This window comes from Camellia sinensis, chromosome 3 (genome assembly GCF_055761805.1).
Source record: "Camellia sinensis isolate YWXY chromosome 3, ASM5576180v1, whole genome shotgun sequence".
Lineage (NCBI taxonomy): Eukaryota > Viridiplantae > Streptophyta > Magnoliopsida > Ericales > Theaceae > Camellia > Camellia sinensis.
The window spans coordinates 197,194,065-197,220,466 of NC_138963.1; the positions used below are offsets into that span (position 1 = coordinate 197,194,065).

At 45.2% G+C, this 26,402-nt stretch overlaps 1 protein-coding gene across 1 annotated transcript; it reads left to right on the forward strand.

Moving 5' to 3' along the window:
* The first annotated feature begins 681 nt into the window (after positions 1-681).
* LOC145822147 (uncharacterized) lies at positions 682-1,545 on the forward strand. Its single transcript, XM_082918745.1, has one exon. The coding sequence runs from the start codon at positions 682-684 to the stop codon at positions 1,543-1,545; it is 864 nt and encodes a 287-aa protein (XP_082774871.1).
* The last annotated feature ends 24,857 nt before the right edge of the window (positions 1,546-26,402 follow it).

A 26,402-nucleotide genomic window follows, 5' to 3' on the forward strand; every position in this document is an offset into this window, starting at 1 on the left:
AGAGCCAATTACCATAAAACAGTTCCAGGATCTGAAACCACTACATTTACTGGCGGTCCAGACCTAATGGTAGCGGATGCTTGGGTTAAAGGCATGGAAAAGATTTTTCGTGTTTTACCCTGCACCGAAAGACAGAAGGTAACTTTCGCCACTTTCACTTTCAAAGACAATGCGCAGGAATGGTGGTTTCTCACCCTAGAGAAAGAAGAAATTGTGACTCGGGCAAGATTCTTGGAAGTATTTTATGCGAAATACTTCCCAGATTCGTTGCGGGAACAAAAGGCATTAGAATTCATACATCTAAAGCAAGGAACCATGACGGTGGCCGAATACAAGAGCAAGTTCACACAACTCACTCGGTTTGTGACATATGTCATTCTCACTAAAGCTTGAAAAGAAAGAAAATTTGAAGCAGGATTTGATGCTGAAATCAAAGATAGGCTTGAGGTTTTGAAACTGCCAACCTATACGGAAGTGGTAGACCGAGTGTACATTGCATAAAAAAGGATTAAAGCCTCGTGTTCCGGGGAACCAAGCCAAAAGAAGCGATTTTGGGAAAGAGACAACAGAAGATCTGATGTTGTGCCTCCCAAGAGGGCAAATACGGGTGCAACCAGTTCAAGCAATCAAGGTCCTACTGACCTCCGAGGTGGCACTATTCCAACTTGTCCTCCCTGTGGAATGGCTCATTGGAGACGATGCCATCAAGACACAGGAGCATGCTTTAAATACGGTCAAGTTGGCCACTTGCTGAGGGATTGTCCAAAGCTTACCAATCCTACAACCGGCCCTTCTGAACCAGTCAAAAAACCCGCAGGACCTGGAGGAGTGAAGAAGGACCAAAAACACCAAGGAAGGGCTTTTGCCTTGGTACCTGGAAAATCGGAAGTTATCGAAAATGTTGTGTCAGGTACACTTTCTGTCTATGGTCATTTAGCTCATGTACTTATTGACTATGGTTCAATTCATTATTTTGTTGCACTACACTTTGTTGCTAAGTTGGTATCAACACCCAAACCCTTAGGATATATATTGTTTGTGTCTTTTCCTTCTGCTAATTCTGCATGTAGTACTAATGTGTACAGATCATATACTATATCCTTAAAAGACAAAACCTTATACGTAGACTTGATTCCCCTCCGCATTGGGAACTTTGATGTGATCTTAGGGATGAATTGGCTAGCTACCAACCACGCCTCTATTGATTGTAAAGCCAAAAAGGTCTCTTTCAGGTTACCAAACCAACCCGAGCTTGTCTTTGATGGGACTGGAGTTTCCAACCCTCCCTGTCTTATATCCTCCATGACAGCCCAACGACTTCTAAGAAAGGGTTGTTGTAGTTATATTTGTTATGTGAACAATACACAAAAAGAGGTCCCCACTGTTGATGCAATCCCTGTGGTCCGAGAATTCTCGAATGTCTTTCTTGAAGATCTACCTAGTACCCTGGTTGACCAGGAAATCGAATTCACCATTGAAACTCAACCTGGTACCCAACCAATATCAAAAGCCCTTTACCGCATGTTAATGACGGAATTAAAATAACTGAAGACTCAACTCCAAGAACTTCTGGACAAAGGTTTCATTCGACCTAGTACCTCACTCTGGAGAGCTCTAGTACTATTCGTAAAGAAAAAGGATGGCACGATGAGGTTATGCATCGATTACCGGGAGCTAAACAAGGTCACCATCAAGAATCGGTACCCTCTTCTACGAACGATGACTTGTTCAATCAACTTTAAGGTGCTCAGGTATTCTTCAAAATCGACTTGCGTTCTAGCTATTATCAACTAAAAGTCAAAACAGAAAGCATCGAAAAGACAACCTTTAGAACTCGTTATGGGCATTACGAGTTTCTTGTCATGCCTTTTGGTGTCACAAATGCTCCAACAGCTTTCATGGACCTCATGAACCGAGTGTTCAAACCCTATCTTGATGAGTTCGTCATCATCTTCATTGATGACATCCTCATATACTTCAAGTCACCAAAGGCCCATGAGCAGCACTTGCGAACGGTTCTCCAAACACTACGTGATCACAAACTTTATGCCAGGTTGAAGAAATACGAATTTTGGATCACTAGTGTACACTTCCTCAGTTACGTCATTAACAAGGATGGCATCTCGGTTGACCCCCAAAAAGTTACAGCAATCGTGGACTGGCCATGACCTACTAAAGTGTCAGAAATCGAAGTTTTTTAGGTCTAGCTGGCAATTATCGACGCTTCGTGCAAGATTTTTCAGAAATAGCATCATCCTTGACCTAGCTAACTTAGATGAACACACCATAAAAATGGACTGACAAATAGGAGCGTTGCTTCCAAGAATTAAAAAGTCGACTTGTGTCAGCTCCTCTACTAGCACTCCCTACAAGAGTAGATGGGTTCGTAATTTATAGTGATGCCTCATACAATGGTTTGGGTTGTGTTCTCATGCAAAATGGAAAAGTCATTGTTTATGCTTCCCGCCAACTAAAGACTCATGAGAGAAACTACCCAACCTGTGATATTGAATTAGTTGTGATGATTTTCGCTCTCAAAATCTGGCGCCATTATCTTTACGGCGCAACCTGCGAGATTTACACTGACCACAAGAGTCTTAAATATCTGTTTACACAGAAAAAAATTGAATATGAGGCAACGGCGGTATCTAGAATTTATGAAAGACTGATGTAGAGATCCATCACCATCCAAGCAAAGCTAACATGGTGGCAGACACACTGAGCCGAAAGACGACCAGAAGTTTGGCATGTTCTCTCATTTCCTGCAAGATCAATGGACTGCTTGCCAACATAATCGTAGAACCTACCTTGATTAAAGAAATTAGAGCACGCCAATGTGAAAATAAACTTTTGAAGAAAAAGTACGAGGAGCAAAGGAGTACGCCTGATCCTGATTTTACTATAAGTAATGGGATACTAAAATTTTAAAATCAAATTTGCATACCCGACATTCCAAAACTCAAGAAGAAGATATTGGTGGAAGCTCATAGCTCGAGATTTGCAATCCACCCTGGCAACACAAAAATGTACCATGATCTGAAGGAACACTACTGGTGGACATGAATGAAAAGAGACATAGTAAGCCATGTCTCAAAATGTCTGTATTGTCAACGTGTTAAAACAGAACATCAGAGACTTGCAAGAATGCTACAACCACTCCCTATTCTTGAATGGAAATAGGAGCACATTACTATGGACTTCGTGGTTAGGCTACCGCAATCATTTTCGAAGAATGATGCAATATGGGTTATGGTAGACCGATTGACAAAGTTTGCCCATTTTCTGCCAATCAAAATCATGTACTTCCTTAATAAGTTTGCCATTTTATACATCAGGGAAATTATTCATTTGCATGGTACCCTAGTTTCAATCGTGTCTAACTGAGACCCCCACTTTGTGTCTCACTTCTAGAACAAATTGCAGGAGGCTTTGGGGACTACACTAAAGTTTAGCACTGCTTATCACCCGCAAACTGATGGATAGTCTGAAAGAACAATCCAGACTTTGGAAGACATGCTACGTGTGTGCGTGTTGGACCTCAAGGGTAATTGGGATAAGCACATACCTTTAGTGGAATTCGCCTACAACAACAGCTACCATGCAAGCATTGGAATGGCACCGTACGAAGCACTGTATGGAAGGAGGTGTCGATCACTTCTATGTTGGACGGAAGTTGGAGATAGGAAACTGTTAGGTCCTGAGATCATGCAAATAACAAGTGATAAAATTCAACTCATCCAGCATCGAATTCACACTGCCCAAAGCTGCCAGAAAAGCTATGCAGATACACGGAGATGGGACTTGGAATTCCAAGTAGGAGATCATGTGTTCCTCAAGATCTCACCAACAAGAGGAGTTATCCGATTTGGAAAGAGAGGAAAGTTAAACCCATGATACATTGGGCCATTCGAGATACTAGAAAGGATTGGTCCTATATCATAGCACCTTCCACTACCACCTGAACTGTTCAATGTTCACAATGTGTTTCACATTTCAATGCTTCAGCGATATCTCCGAGATCCAAAGCATGTCATAGAGTATGATGACCTAAAGGTTCAAGAAGATCTCTCGTATGAAGAACAACCAGTGTAGATTCTCGACCATCGTAATCAGGTTCTTCGAAACAAGACCATACCTCTTGTAAAAGTCTTGTGGAGAAATCATCGTGTCGAAGAAGCGACGTGGGAAACTGAAAGTCAAATGCGGACCAGGTACCCACACCTCTTCAAAAAACCAAGGTACGTCTAGTTTGAGGACAAACTTTCATTTAGGAGGGGAGACATGTGACACCCTGAATGTTTAATTAAATACCACATAAATATTTATAATTATGGTTGTATGTGATATATATTATTAAAACAATAAATAAATAACTAAATAAATAAATAGTATAGAAGTATTTGAAGAGTTTGAAGAATTGGACAAGCATGACACCAAAAGTTAAATAAATAAATATAAAAGTAATAATAATAATATAATAATAAGATAGTTATTCAAACAAATCTGTGAGTTAATTAGGAGGGAATGTGGCATTTGTGAGTGAAGATACATGTACAGAATATATATAATTTTAGATTTAGTCATCATGATGAAGATACTCACCAGATGGTGAGTCATTAGAAGCAAAGGCCTCGTGTATATAAGGCAAGCCGAGGCAGCAAAGTTGAAGGTACCAAAAAGAAGGAAAATTAGGAGAGGTACTGCATAGAAGGGAGTCTCGAAAAGATAGGAAAAATAGGAATGAAATAGTAAGACTCAATCTTAAGGTGAGTTATATTATACCTTGAGTCACCATAATATATTTTACGTATGTTTGGAACTACCATGATTTATTTTATACGGGTTATGTTTTATAACTTATATTTATATTTCAATTACGTTAATTATTTTTTGAACTTTATGTACTTAAATTGAAACCCATGGATATGTTTGTTTAAATTTTAGAAATTATTTGATAATGATTTTGTAAACAATTATTTTCTATAAGTACCACCATGGGAGTCCCATGCCTTAGAGGGACTTAAATAACCATTGGTCTCTATTTGGCCACTTTGTGGCCCTCTGTTTGTCATGGATCCATTGACCTCTATTCTGATTGTCACTCCAGTGATCTCTGTTCTGTTCTGTTTTGTACCGAGGTTATGGTTATTTATTTACGTAATTTATGTATTTCAGTTTCTGCCATGTAAATAATTTGTTTATTTAAATTACATTATGTAAATGTTTTAGCTTAATTAACTATCCATAGTTATTTTGTGTTCTCCATACTTTTGGCATAATATTTCTCACTCTGTTGTGTGCTTATAACTGTTATCCTTTTAGTTGATGAGATGTAAGGAAGACCCGTAACCTCGTGTAGTGGAACCCGTACAAGAATTTGATGTTGATTCGTTATTTTGTATTTTTCTTTTCTTTTCTTCCTTTTGTTTTTACTGATTGTTGGTCACTGAATAATAAAATAATAAAAGCCTCATAGTTATACTTTCTTTTATTAAAATAGTAGAATGAAGTAAATTTTCTGTTTAATTCTTTTCTTTCTATTTTGCCTCCGCTTACGCCATTTAATTTGTTACGATTAGAATTATTTAGCAAGTTGCGATTCCAACCCTAATCCCTTGGGGTTGGATCGTGACATATTTTATTTGACAACTAGTAGTAATATAATGATAGTCATTAACAATTCAAAATATTTATTTGTGAAATTAGTCAGAATTTAATTTTGATGTTTAGAAATAATTTATGAGTTTTTATTAAATAAATGAAGTGTTACAGAAATTTAATTTTCTGTGTGGAATTAATTTGTTTAAATAAAATTTTATTTTCAAATTAATTGGAAATAAAAGTTACAATTCTTGTTTCTTTTATTTTTACAGAATTAAAATGCTGTGTTTGGTTTAAATTTTTTGTGTAGTTTAAAATTCTAATTCTAATTTTGTTTTATAATTTAGAATTCATGGCTACTGAAACTAGTCAAACTAATGCTCAAACAAGCACTAATATGGTGGCTGCAATTACGTCAACCCTTCCTCCTGTTGTGACTGTGCCAATCAATCACGGTGAAAGGCTAGAGAAGTTTTTAGGAACTGATTTTAAAAGATGGCAACAGAAAATGCTGTTCTATCTTACTACTCTTAACTTGGCACATTTTCTCCGTGAGTATGCCCCTACTCTGAAAAAGGATGAAACCGATCAACAAGTGGTTGCTGCGGTTGATGCCTGGAAACATGCTAATTTCCTTTGCCGAAACTACATATTGAACGACTTGACAACACATTAGATAACGTCTATAGTCCTATCAAGATGATAAAGGAACTTTGGGAGTCTTTAGAGAAAAAGTACAAAACCGAAGATGCTGACTCGAAGAAATTCATAGTAGGAAATTTTCTGGACTTTGTGATGGTTGATTCTACGACTGTGATCAACCAAGTTCAAGATCTCCAACTCATTCTGTATGACATTCATGCAGAAAGCATGTCTCTTAATGAATCCTTCCAGGTTGCTGCCTTAATTGAGAAATTACCACAAGGCTGGAAAGAATTCAAGAACTACCTTAAACACAAGCGCAAAGAAATGACTTTGGAAGAATTGATTGTGCGTTTGAGAACTGAGGAGGACAACCACAATTTTGAGAAGCGGGCTGGTAAGCATCCTATGGAGTCTAAGACAAATGTGGTGGAACATGATCCAAAAGCAAAGAAATAAAAGTTTTCTGGAGAAAGTTCCGCACAAGGCTCTAAAGGAGGGGAAACTAAAAAGTACAAGTTTAATGACAAATGTTACATCTGTGACAAAGAAGGACATCGGGCTAAAGATTGTCGTAGCAAGCGCAAAGGTAAAAGAAGATCAAGCAAGAAGCTTGCTCAAGCCAATAAGACCGAAGTGGACAAAATTTCCAATGGTGTTGAAGACATAAATCCTTTTGCAGTTGTTTCCGAGGCAAACTTTGTTGGAAATCCTAGAGAATGGTGGGTGGACATTGGTGCTACTCGCTACATCTGTGCCGACAAAGAAATGTTCACATCTTATTTTGTGGTGGACAATGGTAAACAACTCTTTATGGGCAACTCCTCGACTTCTAAAGTTGAAAGACAATGAAAGATTATTCTGAAGATGACATCTGGAAAAGAACTCACTCTCAACAATGTGCTAAATATATCAGACATTCACAAGAATCTAGTCTCCGGATCTCTGATGAGTAAAAATGGGTTTAGGCTAGTTTTTGAAAGTGATAAATTTGTACTTACCAAAAACGGGATGTATGTAGGAAAATGTTACATGTCTGATGGCCTTTTCAAAAAGAATGTAATGACTGTTGTACCCTCTATTATTAATAATAATATATCTTCTTCTTATTTGCTTGAGTCTTCAAATTTGTGGTATGGTAGAGTAGGACATGTTAATTATGGATTTTTGTGTAGATTGATTAATATAGAATGTTTACCTAAATTTGACATTGATTCAAATCATAAATGTGAAATTTGTGTTGAGGCGAAATTATCCAAAACTTCTTTTCATTTAATTGAAAGAAGTACGAACCACTTGAATTAATTCATAATGACATTTATAATTTTAAATCAATTCAAACCAGAGGTGGGAAAAAATATTTTATCACTTTCATAGATGACTATACTAGATATAGTTATGTTTATTTAATTCGAACCAAGGATGAAGTTTTGAAAACTTTCATTCAATATAAGAATGAAGTTAAAAATCAACTTGGTAAGAAAATTAAAAAACTTAGAAGTGATAGAGGTGGTAAATATGAATAATCTTTGGGTGAATTTTGTAAAGAACATGGAATAATTTATCAAACCACCGCTCCTTACTTACCTCAACGAAATGGAATTGCTGAAAGGAAAAATAGGACTTTAAAAGAAATGATAAATGCCATTGTAGCTCAACTTTTTGTACTCATTTTGAATACGACTAGCCCTACAGTTCAGACTCTCGTGGTTTTGAATCTGATTTCACAAGTGCAACGTGAAATAGATAAACACCAAAGAGTCTAAATCCGGCAGATCTTTTGGAAAATCGATTTTGAATCAAAATGCCAAAAATAGATTATTTTGCCAGATATAGAGTCGCCACCTAAATATTTTTGGAAAATTTAGGAAACCCATGACTCGTGCCAAAGGCCATATGTCCATCATCACCAAGATTGTCTCAGCTCGGGACCTTAGGTATGAGAGGGGAAGGTCATGAATTGAGCACCCCCACTCACTCAATCAAAGATTGGCCTCTACTAATCATGATGTGAATCTTATTTACATTATATGCTCTTGTTCTGATTATTAGGCTAACTTTACTATGTGATGCATACACAAGTATAGACTAATTTACAAAAAATGGAATACTTTGATTCATGTTTGTTTTTTTGAAAATTGTTTCGAATATGTACCACTTGAAAAAGTGATTGCATATGAACATTACTCAAATTATTCCAATTCAAGCAATTAGCCTTCATCCATAGGCATTCAAGCAATTATAGCTTTTAAGCAATTAGCCTCATGGTAAGTGAGAGGGAGATTTATGATCTGGAATTGCGCCGAGGTAACGGCCGAGCAGGTTGAGAGCCTAATGGTGCATGGGGCCAAGATGACCTGCGATCCACCCGGAGATGGGCTGCCAGAACTTGGGCCGGGCAGGAGTTGGGCCAAGTATGTGCCGCCCCAGACCGTAAAGAAGTTGCCCGGCAAGGCAGTGCTCGGTTGAACCGAGCTGCTTGATCAGGGGATGGAGGAAGCCAGTCAAGCTGAGTGACCGGCGCCCGGAAAGGCATGGTCAGCCGAGGTAATCGTTTGATCGGCAGGAAGGCCGACCACAGGAGGTGCCCCGGGCTCGGCTTTGCCGAGATGCCGCCTAGCCCGGTCCTCCTTGGACTTAGCCAGTAAAGTGTTTGGGTATGAAGCACAGTACGGCCGTGGATGGAGCAGCTCGGCTGCCGAGCTCCAGCTGAGAAGGCAGGCAGTTGAGATTAGGTGATGTTCAGCAAGGTATACGCTGACAGATGGGATAGCGGAGCCACGTGTCAGGAGATGACTGGGGGTAGATATGGGGTGCAGAGAGTATATAAGCATGTCTGCGCCCCCCATACTTGGGGACGAACATTCTGTAAGGAAATTCTCATACTCAAACACTCCTCTCTCTCTCTCTCTCTCTCTCTCTATCCTAAGGTGTGTGCTAATTTGATCGTCGGAGGGATTTTCCGGCCACACACCGCCGGACAGCTCACCGTTATTTGCTCGCAGGTGATCGGACATAAACGGAGCTTGGAAGAAAGGAGTACGGGCTTGCCGGAATATTTGCTCCCAGCACAATTGGCGCCGTCTGTGGGAAACTTGACAGAAAAAACCTTATCTTCCAGGTTCATCTGATCGCCGTCCATGGCGAACAACGACGAGTTTCCGTTGTCTGCCATAGACGGAGCCACCCCGGAGTTCACCCGAAGGAGAGAAGGCCCTCCCGCCATCCATCCAATGGAGGACTTGGGGACGCCCACCGGAGGACAGTCAGGAGACGCGCGGGATAAGCGCGGAAGAAGTCATGGTCATTCACGGAGTCCAGACGGTCACCGACGGAGGAAAGACTCACACGCCAGACGTCTGGAAAATAAGTTGAAGGACCAAGACGCTGTCATCCGGCGAATGGCGGCGGAGATGGAGGATCTGAAGCGGCATGTCAAAGGTAAAGGTGTAGCTGGAGTGGGTGACCACAGTGAGCGCACCCCATCCCGCCGTTCAGGCGGTCAGAGTCAGCGACGCACTCAGTCCATATCCATTACCAGAAGTTACCATGTTGGTGATTCCGACGCGCGTGCAGAAAAGTCTAGTGCGCAAGACAGCACCTACAAACCCTCACGTCCGGAGACGACGTCGAGGTACTCTTACTCCGCTCATTCAGAGGATTTGCAGGTAGTCTTAAAGGAGCGGGCTCGCCAGCGCGAAGCTCAGAGAATACCGGCGTTCCAGCGGTTATCCTATGGGGTTCACGCCAGCGAGGAGGTCGGAATGCCTCCACCCCACCAAGCAGTGCCACCCTTTGAATACACGGACTTGGCCAAGCTAAGTGCCACCCCTTTTTCCCTAGAAATAGAAACAACACCGCTTCCGGCAGGCTTCCACCAGCCTAAGTTCACACTCTATGACGGAAAAACCGATCCTTACATGCATGTGAGCCACTTCCAACAGGTTATGGCTGGACATAGGCGAAATGACGGACTCATGTGCTTAATCTTCCCGTCAAGTTTAGGCGAACTGGGCTTAAAGTGGTTCGAGAGGTTACCGGAAAGGAGCATACAAAGGTGGCACCAGTTGGCCGAAGCCTTTGTGACGCGCTTCAAAACCAACACAAAAACACCAAAGGAAGTCGATCACTTGCTAAGTGTCAAGATGGAACCAAGCGACACACTGAAGGTATACAACTCAAGGTACTGGGAAACCTTCAACGAGATCTTGGATTGCCCGGTCAACCTCGCGATCACGCAATATAAGCGTGGTCTCCCGGTCGGCCATAGATTGCGGGATTCGCTGACCATGCGCCAACCGACCTCCATGGGCCAGCTCATGCAGCGCATCAATGAGCACATCCGAGTAGAGGATGACGCGTCAGCTTCTACCATGAAGGAAATTCTGGTAGCAACAGACAAGAAGACAGCAGGCAAAGTGCAACGCAGTTGGGCAAGAGTCCAGCCGCACAAGTGACCGAGCAGAGGAATCAAACCGTGGCTCGAATCGCAACAACCGGGGTAGAGGACGTCGGAACGACCGGGATGACTACGCCCGAGATGATGTTGGGGATGCTAACAGAAGATTGAAGGCAAGGACTGGCATCACCACGGTCTTCAAGATTCCAATTTATCGCATACTTAGTGAAATCCGAGACGAGGAGTATGTCCGGTTTCCTGCTAAGTTGGGTGATGGACAGAAGGGCTACAATCCGTGGTATCGTTGCACATTCCACCGGGAGAGGGGCCACCGGACTGAGGATTGTTTGCCTTTGAGGCAACACTTAGAAGAGCTGGTCGCGGCCGGGCATCTAGACCTTTACATTGATGGCGGCGTAAAGCCGAATCAGGCTCCGGTCGATCCCAGGGGACAGGATGACTGAGACGCACCACCACAGGGAGTTATTAATGTAATCTACGACATCATGGAACCGGAGCGTGTTTGTGAACTCCGGGGCATGATAAAAAAGGCAGAGCATATGAGGGAGGTTTTGTCAGTACAGCCTGCCATCAAAAGGGGGAAGATAGAAGAAAAAGACGTGATTAGTTTCACCTCAAGGGATCTGGAGCGTATCCAGACGCCACACAACGATGCCCTAGTAGTAACACTACGCATCAAGGAATTTGATGTTAAACGGATCTTGATCGATCAGGGAAGCTCAGTTGAGATCATGTATTACGATGCGTTCAAGCAGCTCAAACTCCGGGAGACAGACTTGGCTCCAGCAACTTCGCCACTGGTTGGATTCAACTCACAACCGGAGTGGCCCTTGGGAAAGATTATCCTGCCGGTTAAAGCGGGATCCGTGGTCAAGCAAGTGGAGTTTTGGGTGCTACAAGTGCCTTCGACGTACAACCTTATCCTTGGAAGGGGATGGTTTCACGCTATGCAAGCTGTAGCGTCGACCTATCTCCAAGTGATGAGATTCCCCTCGGCTATGGGGGCAATCGAGGAGATTTGGGGGGATCAAGTCATGTCCAAACAGTGCTTCGTAGCAGTGAACGGCAGTCGGGCTGCCAAAGGGTTCGTGCAAATGATAGAAGGACCGGAAGACCGAGGAGTTCTGGAGGATGTGGGCACTAAGGCAGAGGACAAAGCTGTGGAGGACCTGGTTGAGGTGCGACTCGATATCGAGCGGCCGGATAAGTTCTTCCTGCTCGGTTCCAGCCTTACTACCCAAGAGAGGACCGAGATGGTTGAGTTTTTGATTGCCAACATCGAAGTCTTTGCATGGTTGCCTTACGACATGCCTGGCCTGGATCCAAGTTTTATCTGCCATCACCTCAACGTCTTCCCTGGAGCAAAGCCAGTCATCCAGCGAACAAGGAGATCGACACTACATCACGCCGAGATAGTTGCAAAAGAGGTGAAGAACCTGCTTGAGGCACGAGCAATTCAGGAAGTGCACTACCCTCGGTGGATTTCCAACATAGTGGTGGTGCCCAAGAAGAATGGGAAGTGGCGAGTTTGTGTCGACTATAAGACAGTCAACCGAGCTTGTCCCAAAGATAGCTTCCCTTTGCTGCGAATTGACCAGCTTGTGGACTTGACGGCCGGACATACTAGGCTCAGTTTCTTGGATGCTTACCGCGGCTACCATCAGATCGCCATGCATGGGCCTGACCGTGAGATCACCTCTTTCACGACTCCAAGGGGACTCTTCTGCTACCGAGTCATGCCTTTTGGTTTGAAGAACGTCGGGGCAACCTTTCAGAGGATGGTGACCAAAATGTTTGCTCCTTTGCTTGGCCGGACAATGGAGGCTTACATCGATGATATGGTGGTAAAGAGCCGACATGAGGCAAACCATTTGTCCGATTTAGCCGAGATGTTTGCCATTTTAAAGAAGCACAAGCTCCGCTTGAATGCGTTAAAGTGTGCCTTTGGCGTGGGATCCGGAAAATTTTTGGGGTTCCTAGTCACGAACCGAGGCATCGAAGCAGACCCTACTCAGATCAGAGCCGTGCAAGATTTGAAGCAGCCCAGCTCGGCTAAGGACGTGCAGCATCTGGCCGGGATGGCCGCCGCGCTTAATCGGTTTATAAGCCGGTCATCAGATCGCTGCCGCCCTTTCTTTCAGGCTTTGAAGTCAAAGTTCTCGTGGGACGAAGAGTGTGACCGAGCTTTGGCCGAGCTCAAGGAATATATGTCTTCCCCGCCACTGTTGGTTACACTTAAGCCGGATGAGGAACTCTACCTTTACCTTGCCGTCTCCCAGCACGCAGTCAGTGCGGTGCTAGTCCGCGCTGAAGGAATCAAGCACCTCCCAATTTTTTATGTCAGTAAGACCTTGCTGCCGGCTGAGACAAGGTACTTGCCGTTGGAAAAGCTTGCGTTGGCGTTGATGATGGCTTCAAGGAAGTTGGCGCATTATTTTCACGCCCATACCATCGTCGTATTGACCGAGTTTCCCCTCAAGGCCTTGTTTGAACGGGCGGACTTTTCAGGCCGAATTCTTAAGTGGGCGGTCGAGTTGGGACAGTTTGATGTGAAGTTCCAGCCGCGCACTGCTATCAAAGCCCAGACTTTGGCAGACTTCGTCGTCGAATTCTCACTTGGCACTCATCCGGTATGCCCGGTCGATATTACCGTGGCAGATGATGAGATGCACGCTAGACCATCCGAGTTAGAACCAGTTGGTGGAGGTAGCGACGCGGAGTTTGCGCGCACCATTGAAGCCCCCTCAGTTTGCACGGTTTTACCACCCGGTGATGCGATAACGGAGTTGAGTATCACCGACCCATCTGCTCTGTCCGGTCCCGCATCACCACGGGGGGAAGAAATGGAACCACACCGCTCAGAACCTGCGGCCGGCATGGCATCGCAACCTGATGATTCGCCGACGGACTTGAGCATTACAGATCAACTTGCTGAGTCCAGTGCTGAATCACCAAGGGGAGCTGGAGTGGAACCAATTAACACGGAACTTGAACCCAGCCAGCCAAGAAACCGTGATCCCATTGCCTTTCGCAATTCTCAAGACCCATCAGACTGCTGGAAGCTTTTTGTGGGGGAAATGTGGAAGCTTTTTGTTTATGGAGCGTCCAACCGTCATGGTGCCGGCCTAGGTATCGTTCTTATCTCCCCGGATGGCCTAACCATTGAACATTCTATCACGCTTGGCTTCCCAGCGTCTAACAACGAGGCTGAGTACGAGGCCCTTCTCGCCGGGTTCAAGAGCGCTATTCAAATGAAGGCTGCCGAGCTATTAGTGTACAGTGATTCCCAGCTTGTGGTTAACCAAGTGTCTGGGATTTACGAAGCAAAGGATGATAGAATGGCGAAGTACCAAGCTCTGGTCAGGGCGCACATCAAGCAGTTTCAGGCAATCAGAGTTCAACAGATTGGCCGGGAAGAAAACAGCCGAGCTGATGAGTTGGCCGGCCTCGTTTCGATGGTAGATAGCACATTTCCAAACCCCCTGTTAATTGACTTTCTTCCATGGCCAAGCATTGAAGATGCTGGGCAGACGGATGTACTCTGCGCCGCGCTAGGCCCTTCTTGGATGGACCCCTTAATTTTGTTCCTCAGAGACCGGACTCTACCAACTAACAAGAAAGAAGCACACAAAGTCCGGGTGAAGTCAGCGCGGTTTTGGCTCTCTCCATCTGGTGCGTTGTATAAAAAGTCCTTCACTGGTCCTTATCTAAAGTGCGTACACCCGAGTAGTGTGGAGGCCTTCTTGTACGAAATTCACGAAGGCATTTGTGGCAGCCACATTGGGGGCAGGTCCTTGGCCTACCGAGCTATTTCGCAGGGATACTAGTGGCCGTGCATGCAGGCCGACGCACAAAAGTACGTTTGCAAGTGCGAAAAATGCCAGAGATTCTCCCATCAAATCCATCAGCCTGCTAGGGAACTTCTTCCCCTCACTAGTCCTTGGCCCTTCACCATGTGGGGGCTAGATATAGTGGGGCCATTGCCAATAGCACCGGGCAACCGGAAATTCTTCATTGCGGCCACAGATTACGTCATGAAATGGGTTGAAGCTGAGCCCTTGGCAACAATCAAAGAGAAAGACGTGAAGCGGTTTGTCTGGCAGAACGTGGTCACGCGGTTTGGCGACCCCAAGATCTTGATCTCCGACAACGGCACCCAGTTTGACGGTCGCCTGTTCCGAGGATTTTGTGAAGATTTAAAGATTGAATTCTACAACTCTACTCCGGCTTACCCGCAGTCCAATGGTCAAGCCGAGGCATCGAGCAAGACTATTCTGGATGGGTTGAAGAAACGGCTAGAGAAGGCAAAGGGAAAATGGGCTGAGGAGTTACCTAGCGTCCTTTGGGCATACCGAACAACCCCGCGGCGATCTACCGGGGAAACTCCATTTGCTTTGGCTTATGGCATGGAGGCGGTCATACCTTTGCAAGTTGGCATGCCCACCCTAAGAAGTGAGAGTTTTGAGCCCGAACTGAACATCGAGGCTATTGCCTTGGAGCTGGACCTAGTGGAAGAGCGTCGGGAGAAGGCCCTCATCCATGTGGCTGCCTACCAACAAGAGCTCTCAAAGAAATACAACAAGACGGTGCACCCCAGACCGTTCAAAGTCGGTGATTGGGTTTTGAGGAAAGTTATGGGCAACACCTTGGTGCCAGGTGAAGGCAAACTAGGGGAAAATTGGGAAGGACCCTACAAGATCACCGGTCTGGCGGGCAAAGGGGCTTACCAATTGGAGGATCTAGAGGGAAGAGCAATACTCCGGCCATGGAATGTGGCCAACCTGAAACTGTATTACTTCTAAGTTTTTGCTTTCTTTTCTTGTGCAAAGGAATTTTTTGGCTTGCACTTCACAATGTAATTCCTTTTGTCAATCTATAGAAGTAATTTTGCTTTAGCACTTGGACTGTTGTTTTAATGTAAAAAACCGAGATGATTTATTCCGGTTGGAAGAGTTGGTGTTTTGTCCAACTTAGGATTCCCAACCGAGATGATTTACTCCGGTTGGAAGAGTTGGTGTTTTGTCCAACTTAGGATTCCCAACCGAGATGATTTATTCCGGTTGGAAGAGTTGGTGTTTTGTCCAACTTAGGATTCCCAACCGAGTTGATTTACTTCGGTTAGAAGAGTTGGTGTTTTGTCCAACTTAGGATTCCCAACTAAGATGGTTTACTCCGGTTGGATGAGTTGGCGTTTTGCCCAACTTAGTATTCCCAATTGAGATGGTTTATTCCGGTTGGAAGACTTGGTGATTACCAACCGAGATGATTATTTCGGTTTAGGAATTTGCTGTTTTGTTCTGCTTAAGTACTTCAACCGAGTTATGAATTCCGGTTGACGAGGTGTTTTGCTGAAGATGGAATTGATGACAACCGTGCAAACACTTGGCAAAATTTGAGTTTTTCATTAATAAGAAAGTCAATACAAAAGGTGGGGACAGAGCCCGGTTACATCAAAAGCGCTGAAAGCAAAAATGCAAAAAGAGAAGAAACTAAACTAGGGGGGAGAGATTGGTAAACTCATCCTCAGCGGCATCAAGGTTTATGGTTGGACTTTTGTCTTGGGCACCGGGCTCATCATGGCCGGGCTGATCCTGCACCTCGGCATCCTCTGCCTCTGTATCCGTCTCGGCATCTCCTTCTTCAAGCCCTTCCTCGGCCTCAGCTTGCAAAGCGCTGAAGACGTCGTTCGCGTAAGGCACGAGGTAGACTGGTAGCGAAGCAGGAGGAGGATTGGCAAATACGTTGGTGTTAGAGCCCTGGCCGAGATGCTCGCAGGTGGACTTCCAGCCAGCCTTGAAGTAAATGTCTTGTGTTGCAAAGACTTGCTGCTTATAGCTCTGCTCGGCTTCGTTGAAGCCGGCGTTGTTAGCAGCCCGGCAGTCTTTCTTCTTCGACTTTTTGAGCGCGTTTACCTCGGTCTGGAGCTCATCCCGTTTTTTCTCTGCCGCATCCAGCTGACCGAGCAGTCTGTTGTTGTCTGCATTAGCCATCTCAAGCGACGACTTTGCCCGGCCGAGCTCGGCTTGGAGGCTTTTGACTTGGCTGGCGGTATCACTCCCCTTCTGCCGAAGTCTGTGGATACGCTCCATGACCAAGTGCTGCTTTTGGATGGCCTGCAAAATGAGAATTTGATCAGAGAAAAGACCGTGCAAACACTTGCAAAAATTGAAGCAGAAGATTGAACTTCTTACCCTGGTCATTGACTTCACGGCGGATTTGACCAGCCGGGTGTCAGGAACGTGGTCGCTTCCAACCACGTCACCGGGCAGCAGCAGAGCCTTTGAGAGGTCGAAGTCAAGCAAGTGCTCCTTGTCGCCTTTGACCGAAGCATTTACCGGGATCTCTTTGCCCCGGTGCTTCAGCTGTGGCCGCCATGCTGGGATGGAGCTAACCCTGTCGGCAGGTTGCTCGGTTGTCAGTTCGGCGATGAGCACGGCGGAGGGATCTGCTCGTGGTCTTTTGCCAGCCCGGCGTGTTTCTTGGCTAGACTGCCCGGCGACTGGAGAAGCTAAGGCGACCACGGCAGAGCTTGATTGACCGGCAGCCGGGGAGTGGGCGACGACGCTCGGTATCTCGGCCGAGGTTGCGGTGAGAAGGTTTTTGATTCGGCTTCTTTTGGCCATTTCTTGTTCGTCTGTCAACCGGATTAAGGGGACGTCAGGAAGGGTAGGGTCTGGAGGTGGCAAAGGAGCACGGAGGAAGTCTGTTACTCTACTCCGGCGCGGAGCAGAGTACCTGTAGGTCGGGGTGTAACCGAGCAAATCGTTGCAATCTCGGTGGGAATATCGAAGCGCGGTCTGAATTGCCTCTACGTTGGGAAACTGATAGTTGGCTTGCAAGGCTTGGATTGCTGCAAAAGAAATAGGAAAACCGGTTAATTACAGAATAAAGTGGTAAGCTGACCGAGCAAGTTTGAGCGGCTTACATGAGGAACCGAAGTTCTTGCTTATAAACCAGCCCGGCACCTCGGCTGTTTCGTAATTGCCTGACACCCAGAAAAAATCGTCGTCGTGCAGATCTTTATCCGGGGTGCCGGTTACAATTTTTTCCTTGCCCGGTCTGATTTTCAAGTAATAAGCTAGGCCGTCACCGGTGTGACCCATTGTGTATTGCCTCAATATCTCGGCTAGACCTAAGTTGGTGCCTAGCCGATTGTTCAGTTCATGAACGCCGTTGATAATTCGATAAGTGTTGGTGGACACTTGTGTGGGTGCCAGCCCGGTGCGGCGGAGGAACTCGGTGATAAGTGGGTTTAGTGGGAAACGGAGGCCTCCTTCGACAATTGACAGCACGGTGAAGGGGCATTGGTCTAGTCTGCCCCAGGGTGTTGTCTCCTCTTCAGCCAGTTCGAGATGGACGTCGGCCGGGATGCCGAACTCCTCTCTGAATGCAGCTAGCGCGGCTGGAGTATCCACTAGGAAGCGGAATTTCCCCATTTGTGGCCGGACTGAGGTAGCTCGGCTGAGGTGTTTGACACAGTGGCAATTGGTAATTGCTTGGTCTTGAGAGCCTGAGGAATGGATAGTGGTCCCTTTGGACTCTGCAGGAAAAGGATGGCAAGTGTAAGTGTGAGCGCGGTCGCGCGGAAGGAGCTGGACTTTAGCTCGGTCATTAAGGGTGCCAAACCACCTCGGTCTTCTAAGCTAACTAAAGAGCTTGGTCGCCCAGGCAGGCCAGTTGTTAGCCCAGTTGAGCGACCATTTCCTTGTGTTATCTCGGTTTTTGTTGGGGTCGAGACAAACATGTTATTTGCTCGGTTAGATTGGTTTTTTGGATCAAATGAAGACCAGGAGCCTGGTCCGCCCCAGTTCTTCAGTGTTCTTCATGAAAAATGAAGAACACCATGAACAGTGGCAAGTTTTGAACGATTTCTGTGGCTACGACCTAAGAACTACGTTTTAGTGCCCTAATGTGAGAAATATTTAAGAGGATAGAAACAAAAGAGGGATTGAAGGTCTTACCAGTGAGGGGTAACTAATTTTCCTTTGAACACAGACGCAAAGAATGGCAAACGAGGCTTGGAGGAAGATGCTAGAGCTCTGGCAAGTCGGGTTGCAGAATGACAGTAGGAGGAAAATGAGGATGAATGGGTCTTGTATGTATAGACGAAGGAAACCGCCCAAATTCAAATTCTGGCAAAAACGACGGGTTGGCTGCTCGAGAACCAATGGCAGCCCGCCACGTGTCCCCATTTATGGCGATGTCAGAACTGAAGAGACAGGTTGAAGAGTCGAGGAGCCAACCGGGCTACTTTGAAAGAAGAGGACGTCAGCCGAGGAATATAACCGGGCAAGTTTGCAGACAGTAATGTTAACTAGCCCGGTCGAGCTTTGGCATTTTGAAAACCGAAGAAATGTTATCCCGGTTGAAGTGGTTATCCCGGTTGAAGTGAATAATCCCAGTCACACTTTCGCGGACAGAATTAAGGGGCAATTGAGAGGGAGATTTATGATCTGGAATTGGGCCGAGGTAACGACCGAGCAGGTTGAGAGCCTAATGGTGCATGGGGCCGAGATGACCTGCGATCCACCCGGAGATGGGCTGCCAGAACTTGGGCCGGGCAGGAGTTGGGCCAAGTATGTGCCGCCCTAGACCGTAAAGAAGTTGCCCGGCAAGGCAGTGCTCGATTGAACCAAGCTGCTTGATCAGGGGATGGAGGAAGCCAGTCAAGCTGAGTGACCGGCGCCCGGAAAGGCATGGTCAGCCGAGGTAATCATTTGATCGGTAGGAAGGCCGACCACAGGAGGTGCCCTGGGCTCGGCTTTGCCGAGATGCCGCCTAGCCCGGTCCTCCTTGGACTTAGCCAGTAAAGTGCTTGGGTATGAAGCACAGTACGACCGTGGATGGAGCAGCTCGGCTGCCGAGCTCCAGCTAAGAAGGCAGGCAGTTGAGATTAGGTGATGTTCAACAAGGTATACGCTGATAGATAGGATAGCGGAGCCACGTGTCAGGAGATGACTGGGGGTAGATATGGGGTGCAGAGAGTATATAAGCATGTCTGCGCCCCCCATACTTGGGGACGAACATTCTGTAAGGAAATTCTCATACTCAAACACTCCTCTCTCTCTCTCTATCCTAAGGTGTGTGCTAACTTGATCGTCGGAGGATTTTTCCGGCCACACACCGCCGGGCAGCTCACCGTTATTTGCTCGCAGGTGATCGGGCATAAACGGAGCTTGGAAGAAAGGAGTACGGGCTTGCCGGAATATTTGCTCCCCGCACAGTAAGTATGCTAGTTATGACAACAATCACACTCATGCAATATGCTAAAACAAATAAAAGCTCACCTCGTACTCCAAGGCAAGCCAACAGAAACAAAAGAGTTAGAAAACATGCATGCTCCTAACTAATACAACATGACTAATGCAACACATACGATATGCAACTAATAGGCTCGGCTACTAATTATGATATGTGAATCAATTTGATTGCATGCGGTTTAAGCATCTTTTCAAAGAAGTATTTAAGCGACAATGCATTGTTAGAATGATGAACCGAGCCTCGATTCATGCAAGACAATGGACGCAAGGCATGAGAGATGCTAAACGAAACAGAATACCCTAAACTAACCATCATAAGCAGGTAAATAAAAGGGAGAAAGACGCGGGGTTAGAAAACATACACATTATTACAACTGTGCCCTCGCGCAAGAGGGTCCGAATAAACTAACTAGCTAAACTAATTAACTATCTATTACAAAATGAATTAACTAATTATTACAAACCGAATAAACTAATTATTCTAGCTAGTTATTACAAAACCAATTAATTAATTAACTATTCTATGGAACTAACTAATTAATTAATTACAAATTAGAATTAACTAATTAATTACAACATGAATGCAACATGAAAGAAGTAACTAAGCTAACTAATTAACCACAAGAAGCGAGAAATGCTCATGCATGCGCGGATTTCCACCCGAAAAGCCCACTGTTCTGCTGCCAGAATGCCTCTGTTGCACAGTTAGAACATCTTTTCACCTCAGCCTCTGCTCTGTTCTGTTCCAAAATGTTGCTGCTCAATTTGACAAAATTGGAAGTAGTGGCCGGCTGGCCATAAATGGTAGCCTACTGTCCAAAAGAAGTGGCCTACTGGCCAGAAAGAGTGGCCTATCGGCCACTAAAGCCTGGTTCCTCCTGCTGCAACATAAAGTATACATAGCAATAACAGGGTATTCTCAATGTATGTTTGTACATCTTACCCCTCGTTATCATCAAACAGCTCAAAGAAGGGGTAGGCTTGATTCACAAGTCATTAATTGATGCAATTTCATTGCATGATGGCCTATGAATCAAGGGGTTCAATTTCAATAAATGCACAATAAAAGACTCAAACCTCCTCCCTATCATGGATTAATCAAGGGAAGTGGTTGACCTTGGAAACTTGAACCATTTCATCACTAGCAAGTATAATGCCTCAAGTTTCCATGTGTTCAATTAACGTCCGGTTGAACACCAAATTACTTATTATCTTGCATAATTTTTAGTCCTAATTTTATTACTTCATTTGAATTACCAGCCATTCCTTAGTTCATTAAGTCCAATAGTGATCTTTAAGTCCTCTAATGGAAAGAAATACCAAACAAAGAGTTGTTTTGGGCATGAGAGAGACACCATGCCATTGGTAATTGCAGGGGCCGAATATATTATTCTTAAAGAAGGAAATTAAGTCATGTACCATACGGCTCTATCCTAGAGGGGCAGAGGCCAAATAACCAGGTATGTAAGAAAGGTGGGCCCAACCATCAACATCAAGGACAACAATAAATAAGAAGAGCATCAGCTAAGAAAAGATATGTAAGAAAAAGTAAGATTAACTTGAGATATAAGCAACTCGGAGAGTATACACTGACTTATCCGTCGGAGTACTAATTTCGGCACCCCCGACTGGAGCGTTCATTTCTTTTCAGGTGATTAGCTGAGGATCAAGAGTGTCCTACAAGATCTAGAGAGTATTTCCAAACCACTTCTCCACAATTGGTGCCGTATATGGGAATACTCCAGCACATCTATGGCAGGCATGACGGAAGATCCTCCGGTAGTCACTGACGACCTTACACCACGAGATGATACCACTCCAAGCAACATGCTTGGGCCAGAGAACATTACCGCACGAAGGGCCTTGAACTTCAACTCAGCTGCCCAGACCTTACCCTCGACTTCAGCACATGAGACAAAGCAAGTGATTATGGATCAGGCGAAGCAAAACGAACAGAGGTTGGAAAACCTGATGGCTAAGAACGAGCACCTTCGACAAGATTTGGCCTTGGAGGTGGCAAAATTCCAACAGGTCGCGCGCCAAGATCTGGGACAACCTCTGAGAAAGGATGGTCGACGACCTCGAGTTCAGAGACATGATAGTGGCAGTGATTCTGACTCATCATCCCCAGAATCCAAAAAGAAAGGACGAGTTGAAGTCTCCAGTTCTTCTGAAGGCAGTGCGCGTGCACGGAATAAGCGAAGAAGAAATGATTCAGACGAAGAGGATCAACATAACCCCTTTGTGCGACGGATCGCAAGGGTAGTGCTACCTAAAAAGTTCAAAGCTCTATCGTTCACCCTATACAATGGAAAATTGGACCCCACTGATCACATTTGTCATTATAAGCAAGCCATGACGCTTCATGCAGACGGCGAGGCCCTTATGTGTCGAATATTTCCGAGCAATTTGGGACCATTGGCCGTCAAATGATATTATAAATTGGAACTGGCATCAATTAAGAGCTTCCATCAACTCCAAAAATCCTTCAGGGCAAGGTTCATCACCAATGAGGTCTAGCCAAAGCAAGCCAATTCTCTCTGGGCGATGCAAATTCAACCAAGAGAAAGCCTTCGTGTATATTCGGTGCGCTATTAGGAATGCTTTAATCTAGAAGATGATGCCTGCAATGACTCCATGGCCATCACCGCCTTTAAGATGGGTTTGCATCCTGACAGTGCCCTCCGCAGCTCCTTGACCAGACGGCTCCCCAAAACAGTCTGGTTGTTAATGAAGAAAGTCGAGGAATACTGCAAAGTGGAAGATGATGCCCTGCGGGTCAAAGCCGGACACAAGGCCAACAAGATGGCCCTATCTGAAATCGTTCAGCCGATAAACTCTGTACCAACACGGAGCCTTGAACCACGAAATCGGGCTAGACGAGACAAAAGACGAGATTCGCGCTGATCAAATGACCAATGTTCACATCGAGCTAACGAACAACTTCAAGTGGATAGCAGGAGCATAAAGTGTGCGGGCAAGAATATACAGAGCTAACAGAGCCGATTAGTGCGGTTATGTCTAAAGTTCAACACCTTCCCTTCTTTAAATAGCCACCCGAGATGATGGGACCTCCCAACACGAGGAGACGGGATAGGCGATGTGAGTATCACAAAGACCACGGTCATGATACCGACAGTTATTATGTGTTGAAGGACTACCTTGAGGAGTTGGTACAAGACAGTCGGCTTATACAACATATCCAAAAGAACAATTCAACAAAAACAGTAGCTATATGGCAGGATTCACCTCCACTTGGCGTAATTCGTATGATATACAGCTTGCCAACGGCATCCGCGGTACATACAATTTAGTCGCATCCTGATCCCCAAAAGCAAATCACACCAGCGAAATGACCCCATGAAGCTGGGAGTATTACTTTCGATAATTCTGATTTGGTCAGCATAACGCTTCCCCACACTGATCCCTTAGTCATCGAATTATGCATAAACCGATTCACCATTGAACGTGTTCTCATTGACCAGGGAAATACATCGGAAGTAATGTACTACAAGACCTTTGTTACACTCGGCTTTACTGAGTCGGACTTGTCTCCAGGTGATTATCTGTTATTTGGCTTCAACGCTAATCCAGAATATCCGTTGGGCAAAATCACACTACCACTTCGAACGGGCTCCCGATCAGTGGATGTAGAATTTTTGGTTGTCAAACTTCTTTCACCATATAATCTCATCATGGGACGAACTTGGTTGCATACCATGCAGGCCGTGCCAAGCACATATCATCAACTACTTCGCTTTCTGACTGAACGCGGCATAGAGCAAATTCGAGGTTCCCAAAAATCGGCGCAGGCGTGTTATCTTCTTGTTGCAAAGAAACCAAGGGAGCTGGAAGTGAATTCAATTGAGGTGCCGAATTGGGAGAGCCTCGACGACATTGGGCGCCTCCCAAGTGAAAAGACAACCGGAGCCCTGGATCGGGTAGAAATTGACTGGAATCCCGATAAGTTCTTCATGATCGGTGCTTCCCTGAATAAAGTCGATAGGCAAGAGCTAATATCCTTCTTACTCGGCAATCTGGATGTATTTGCATGGTCACCTTATGAAATGCCGGGGGTGGATCCATCTGCGTCCCAACACCGCTTAAACGTTGTTCCCAAATATAAGCCAATTATTTAGAAAAGCCGACGGTCTACCGCGAAACACACTGCTGTCGTTGTTGAATAAGTTGATCGGTTGCTTGATGTTGGGGCAATCCGCGATGTGACATATCCCACATGGCTGTCAAATACTGTAGTTGTGAAGAAGAAAAATGGAACTTGGCGCGTTTGTGTGGATTTCACGGACTTAAACAAAGCTTATCCCAAGGATTGCTTTCCCCTCCCCAGAATAGACCAACTCGCAGATGCAACGGCACATCACCAACGTATGAGCTTCTTGGATGCCTACAGAGGCTATTATCAAATTGCCAAGCATCCAGAAGACCAGGAAAAAACTGCATTCCTTACCCCAAGAAGAACCTATTGCTATAAGGTTATGCCTTTCGGGTTGAAGAATGCGGGGCAACCTACCAAAGACTAGTGACTGCCATGTTCAAGGAGCAACTTAGCCGTACCATGGAAGTATACATCGACGACATGGTGGTGAAGTCCAAAGAGGAGAAAACTCATATAGCCGATCTGGAAAAGACATTCGACGTTCTTCGCAAATTCAAAATGAAGCTGAACGCTTCCAAATGTGCATTTGGCATCGAATTCGACCAATTCCTTGGCTTCATTGTTAACCACTGCGAAATTAAAGCCAACCCGAGGCAAATCACAGCAATTCTTGAACTCGACTCTCCTCGGTCGATCAAAGAGGTTCAGAAGCTGATGGGAATGGCCGCCGCACTTAACAGGTTCATTAGTCGTTCCACAGATTGTTGTCAGTAATTCTTTCACACCCTTCGACAGGGTAAAGCTTTTGAATGGACCCCTAAGTGCGAAGCCACTTTGAACAGTTTGAAGACTTACCTCCAATCAGTTCCTCTCTTGACAACGCCTTTGGTAGGTGATCCACTCATTTTATATCTGGAAGTTTCCGATCACGCGGTCAGTGCCGTATTGATAAAGGAAGAACTAGGGGAGCAGCGGCCAGTTTATTATGTGAGCAAAGCAATGACTGACGCCGAAACACATTATCTTCTGTTAGAAAAACTCATCATTGCTTTCATCATGGCAGCAAAAAAATTGATGCATTACTTTCAGGGTCATACCATCGGGGTACTAACGGACTACCCCCTCCGATCAGTGCTCCGTAGCGTGGAAGCGTCAGGGCGCATTTCAAAATGGGCTCTTGAACTCGGCCAGTACGATATCTAATTTCTAACCAGAACCTCAATCAAGAGGAAAGTGCTCGCTGACTTTGTGGCCGAATTCACTAGGTGTCTCGCCGACTTTAAGTCTGATCAAATTCAACCTAAGCCGAACTAGAGAATTTACGTCGGGGACATTTGGCAGTTGTATTGTGATGGGTCATCTAACCAACGTGGTAGTGGGGCGAGCGTAGTGATCATGGCTCTGGACGGGGCAATAAGAGCAGACTGTCAAACTGGGTTTCGAAGCATCGAACAATGAGGCCAAATACGAAGCGTTGTTAACCGGCTTACGAAATGCATTTTTTCTTTATGCTCAACGTCTGCTTATCTTCTGCGACTCAAAACTAGTCATCAATCAATTGAACGGGGAATACGTAGCCAAAAATGACTATATAACAGCCTATATGAAAATAGCAAATTCTTTGCTGGCAAAATTTGACCATCATGAATTGAATTAAATAACCCGGGATCAGAACACACATGCAGACGCCCTGGCTTGCGTAGCCTCTTCTATCAACTTAGAAATCAAATGGACAATTGAAGTAGGGTTTGTCCCCGAGCTGAGAATTGCCTCTTCAAAACCAGTTCAGGTTAACATTATCGAACCAGGTCCGAGTTAGATGGACCCTATCGTTGCATTCCTATCTTCATAACAGCTCCCAATGGATAAGAAAGAAGCACACAAACTCCGAAACAAATCCCTCTGATACTATTTGGATCCACAGGGGAAGCTCTACAAGAAATTTTTCTCCGGGCCATATTTAAAGTGTGTTCACCCGGATAAAGTCAAGGAACTTTTGACTGAAATACATGAGGGCAGTTGTGGTGCCCATTCGAGCGGACGATCTCTGGCTTACCGCGCCGTATCGCAGGGATACTATTGGCTGACAATGCGAACTGACGTCGAGTGTTATGTTAAGAAATGTGGTCAATGCTAGAAGTACTCCCCTTTAAGTTACTTGCCAGCCAAGGAGTTAAATTCTATCACTAGCCCTTGGTCGTTCGCTCAATGGGGCCTTGATATCGTTGGACCATTATCACGGGCCCCGGGCAACAGGCGATTCCTAATTGTTGCAACGAATTATTTCACAAAATGGGTCGAAGCGGAGGCACTAACACACATTCGAGATTCCAACGTAAAGCGTTTTGTATGGAAAAACATC

Excerpts from the sequence above, each read along its gene's own strand:
- LOC145822147 (XM_082918745.1), top strand. The coding sequence starts at position 682 with ATGGCTCATTGGAGACGATGCCATCAAGACACAGGAGCATGCTTTAAA.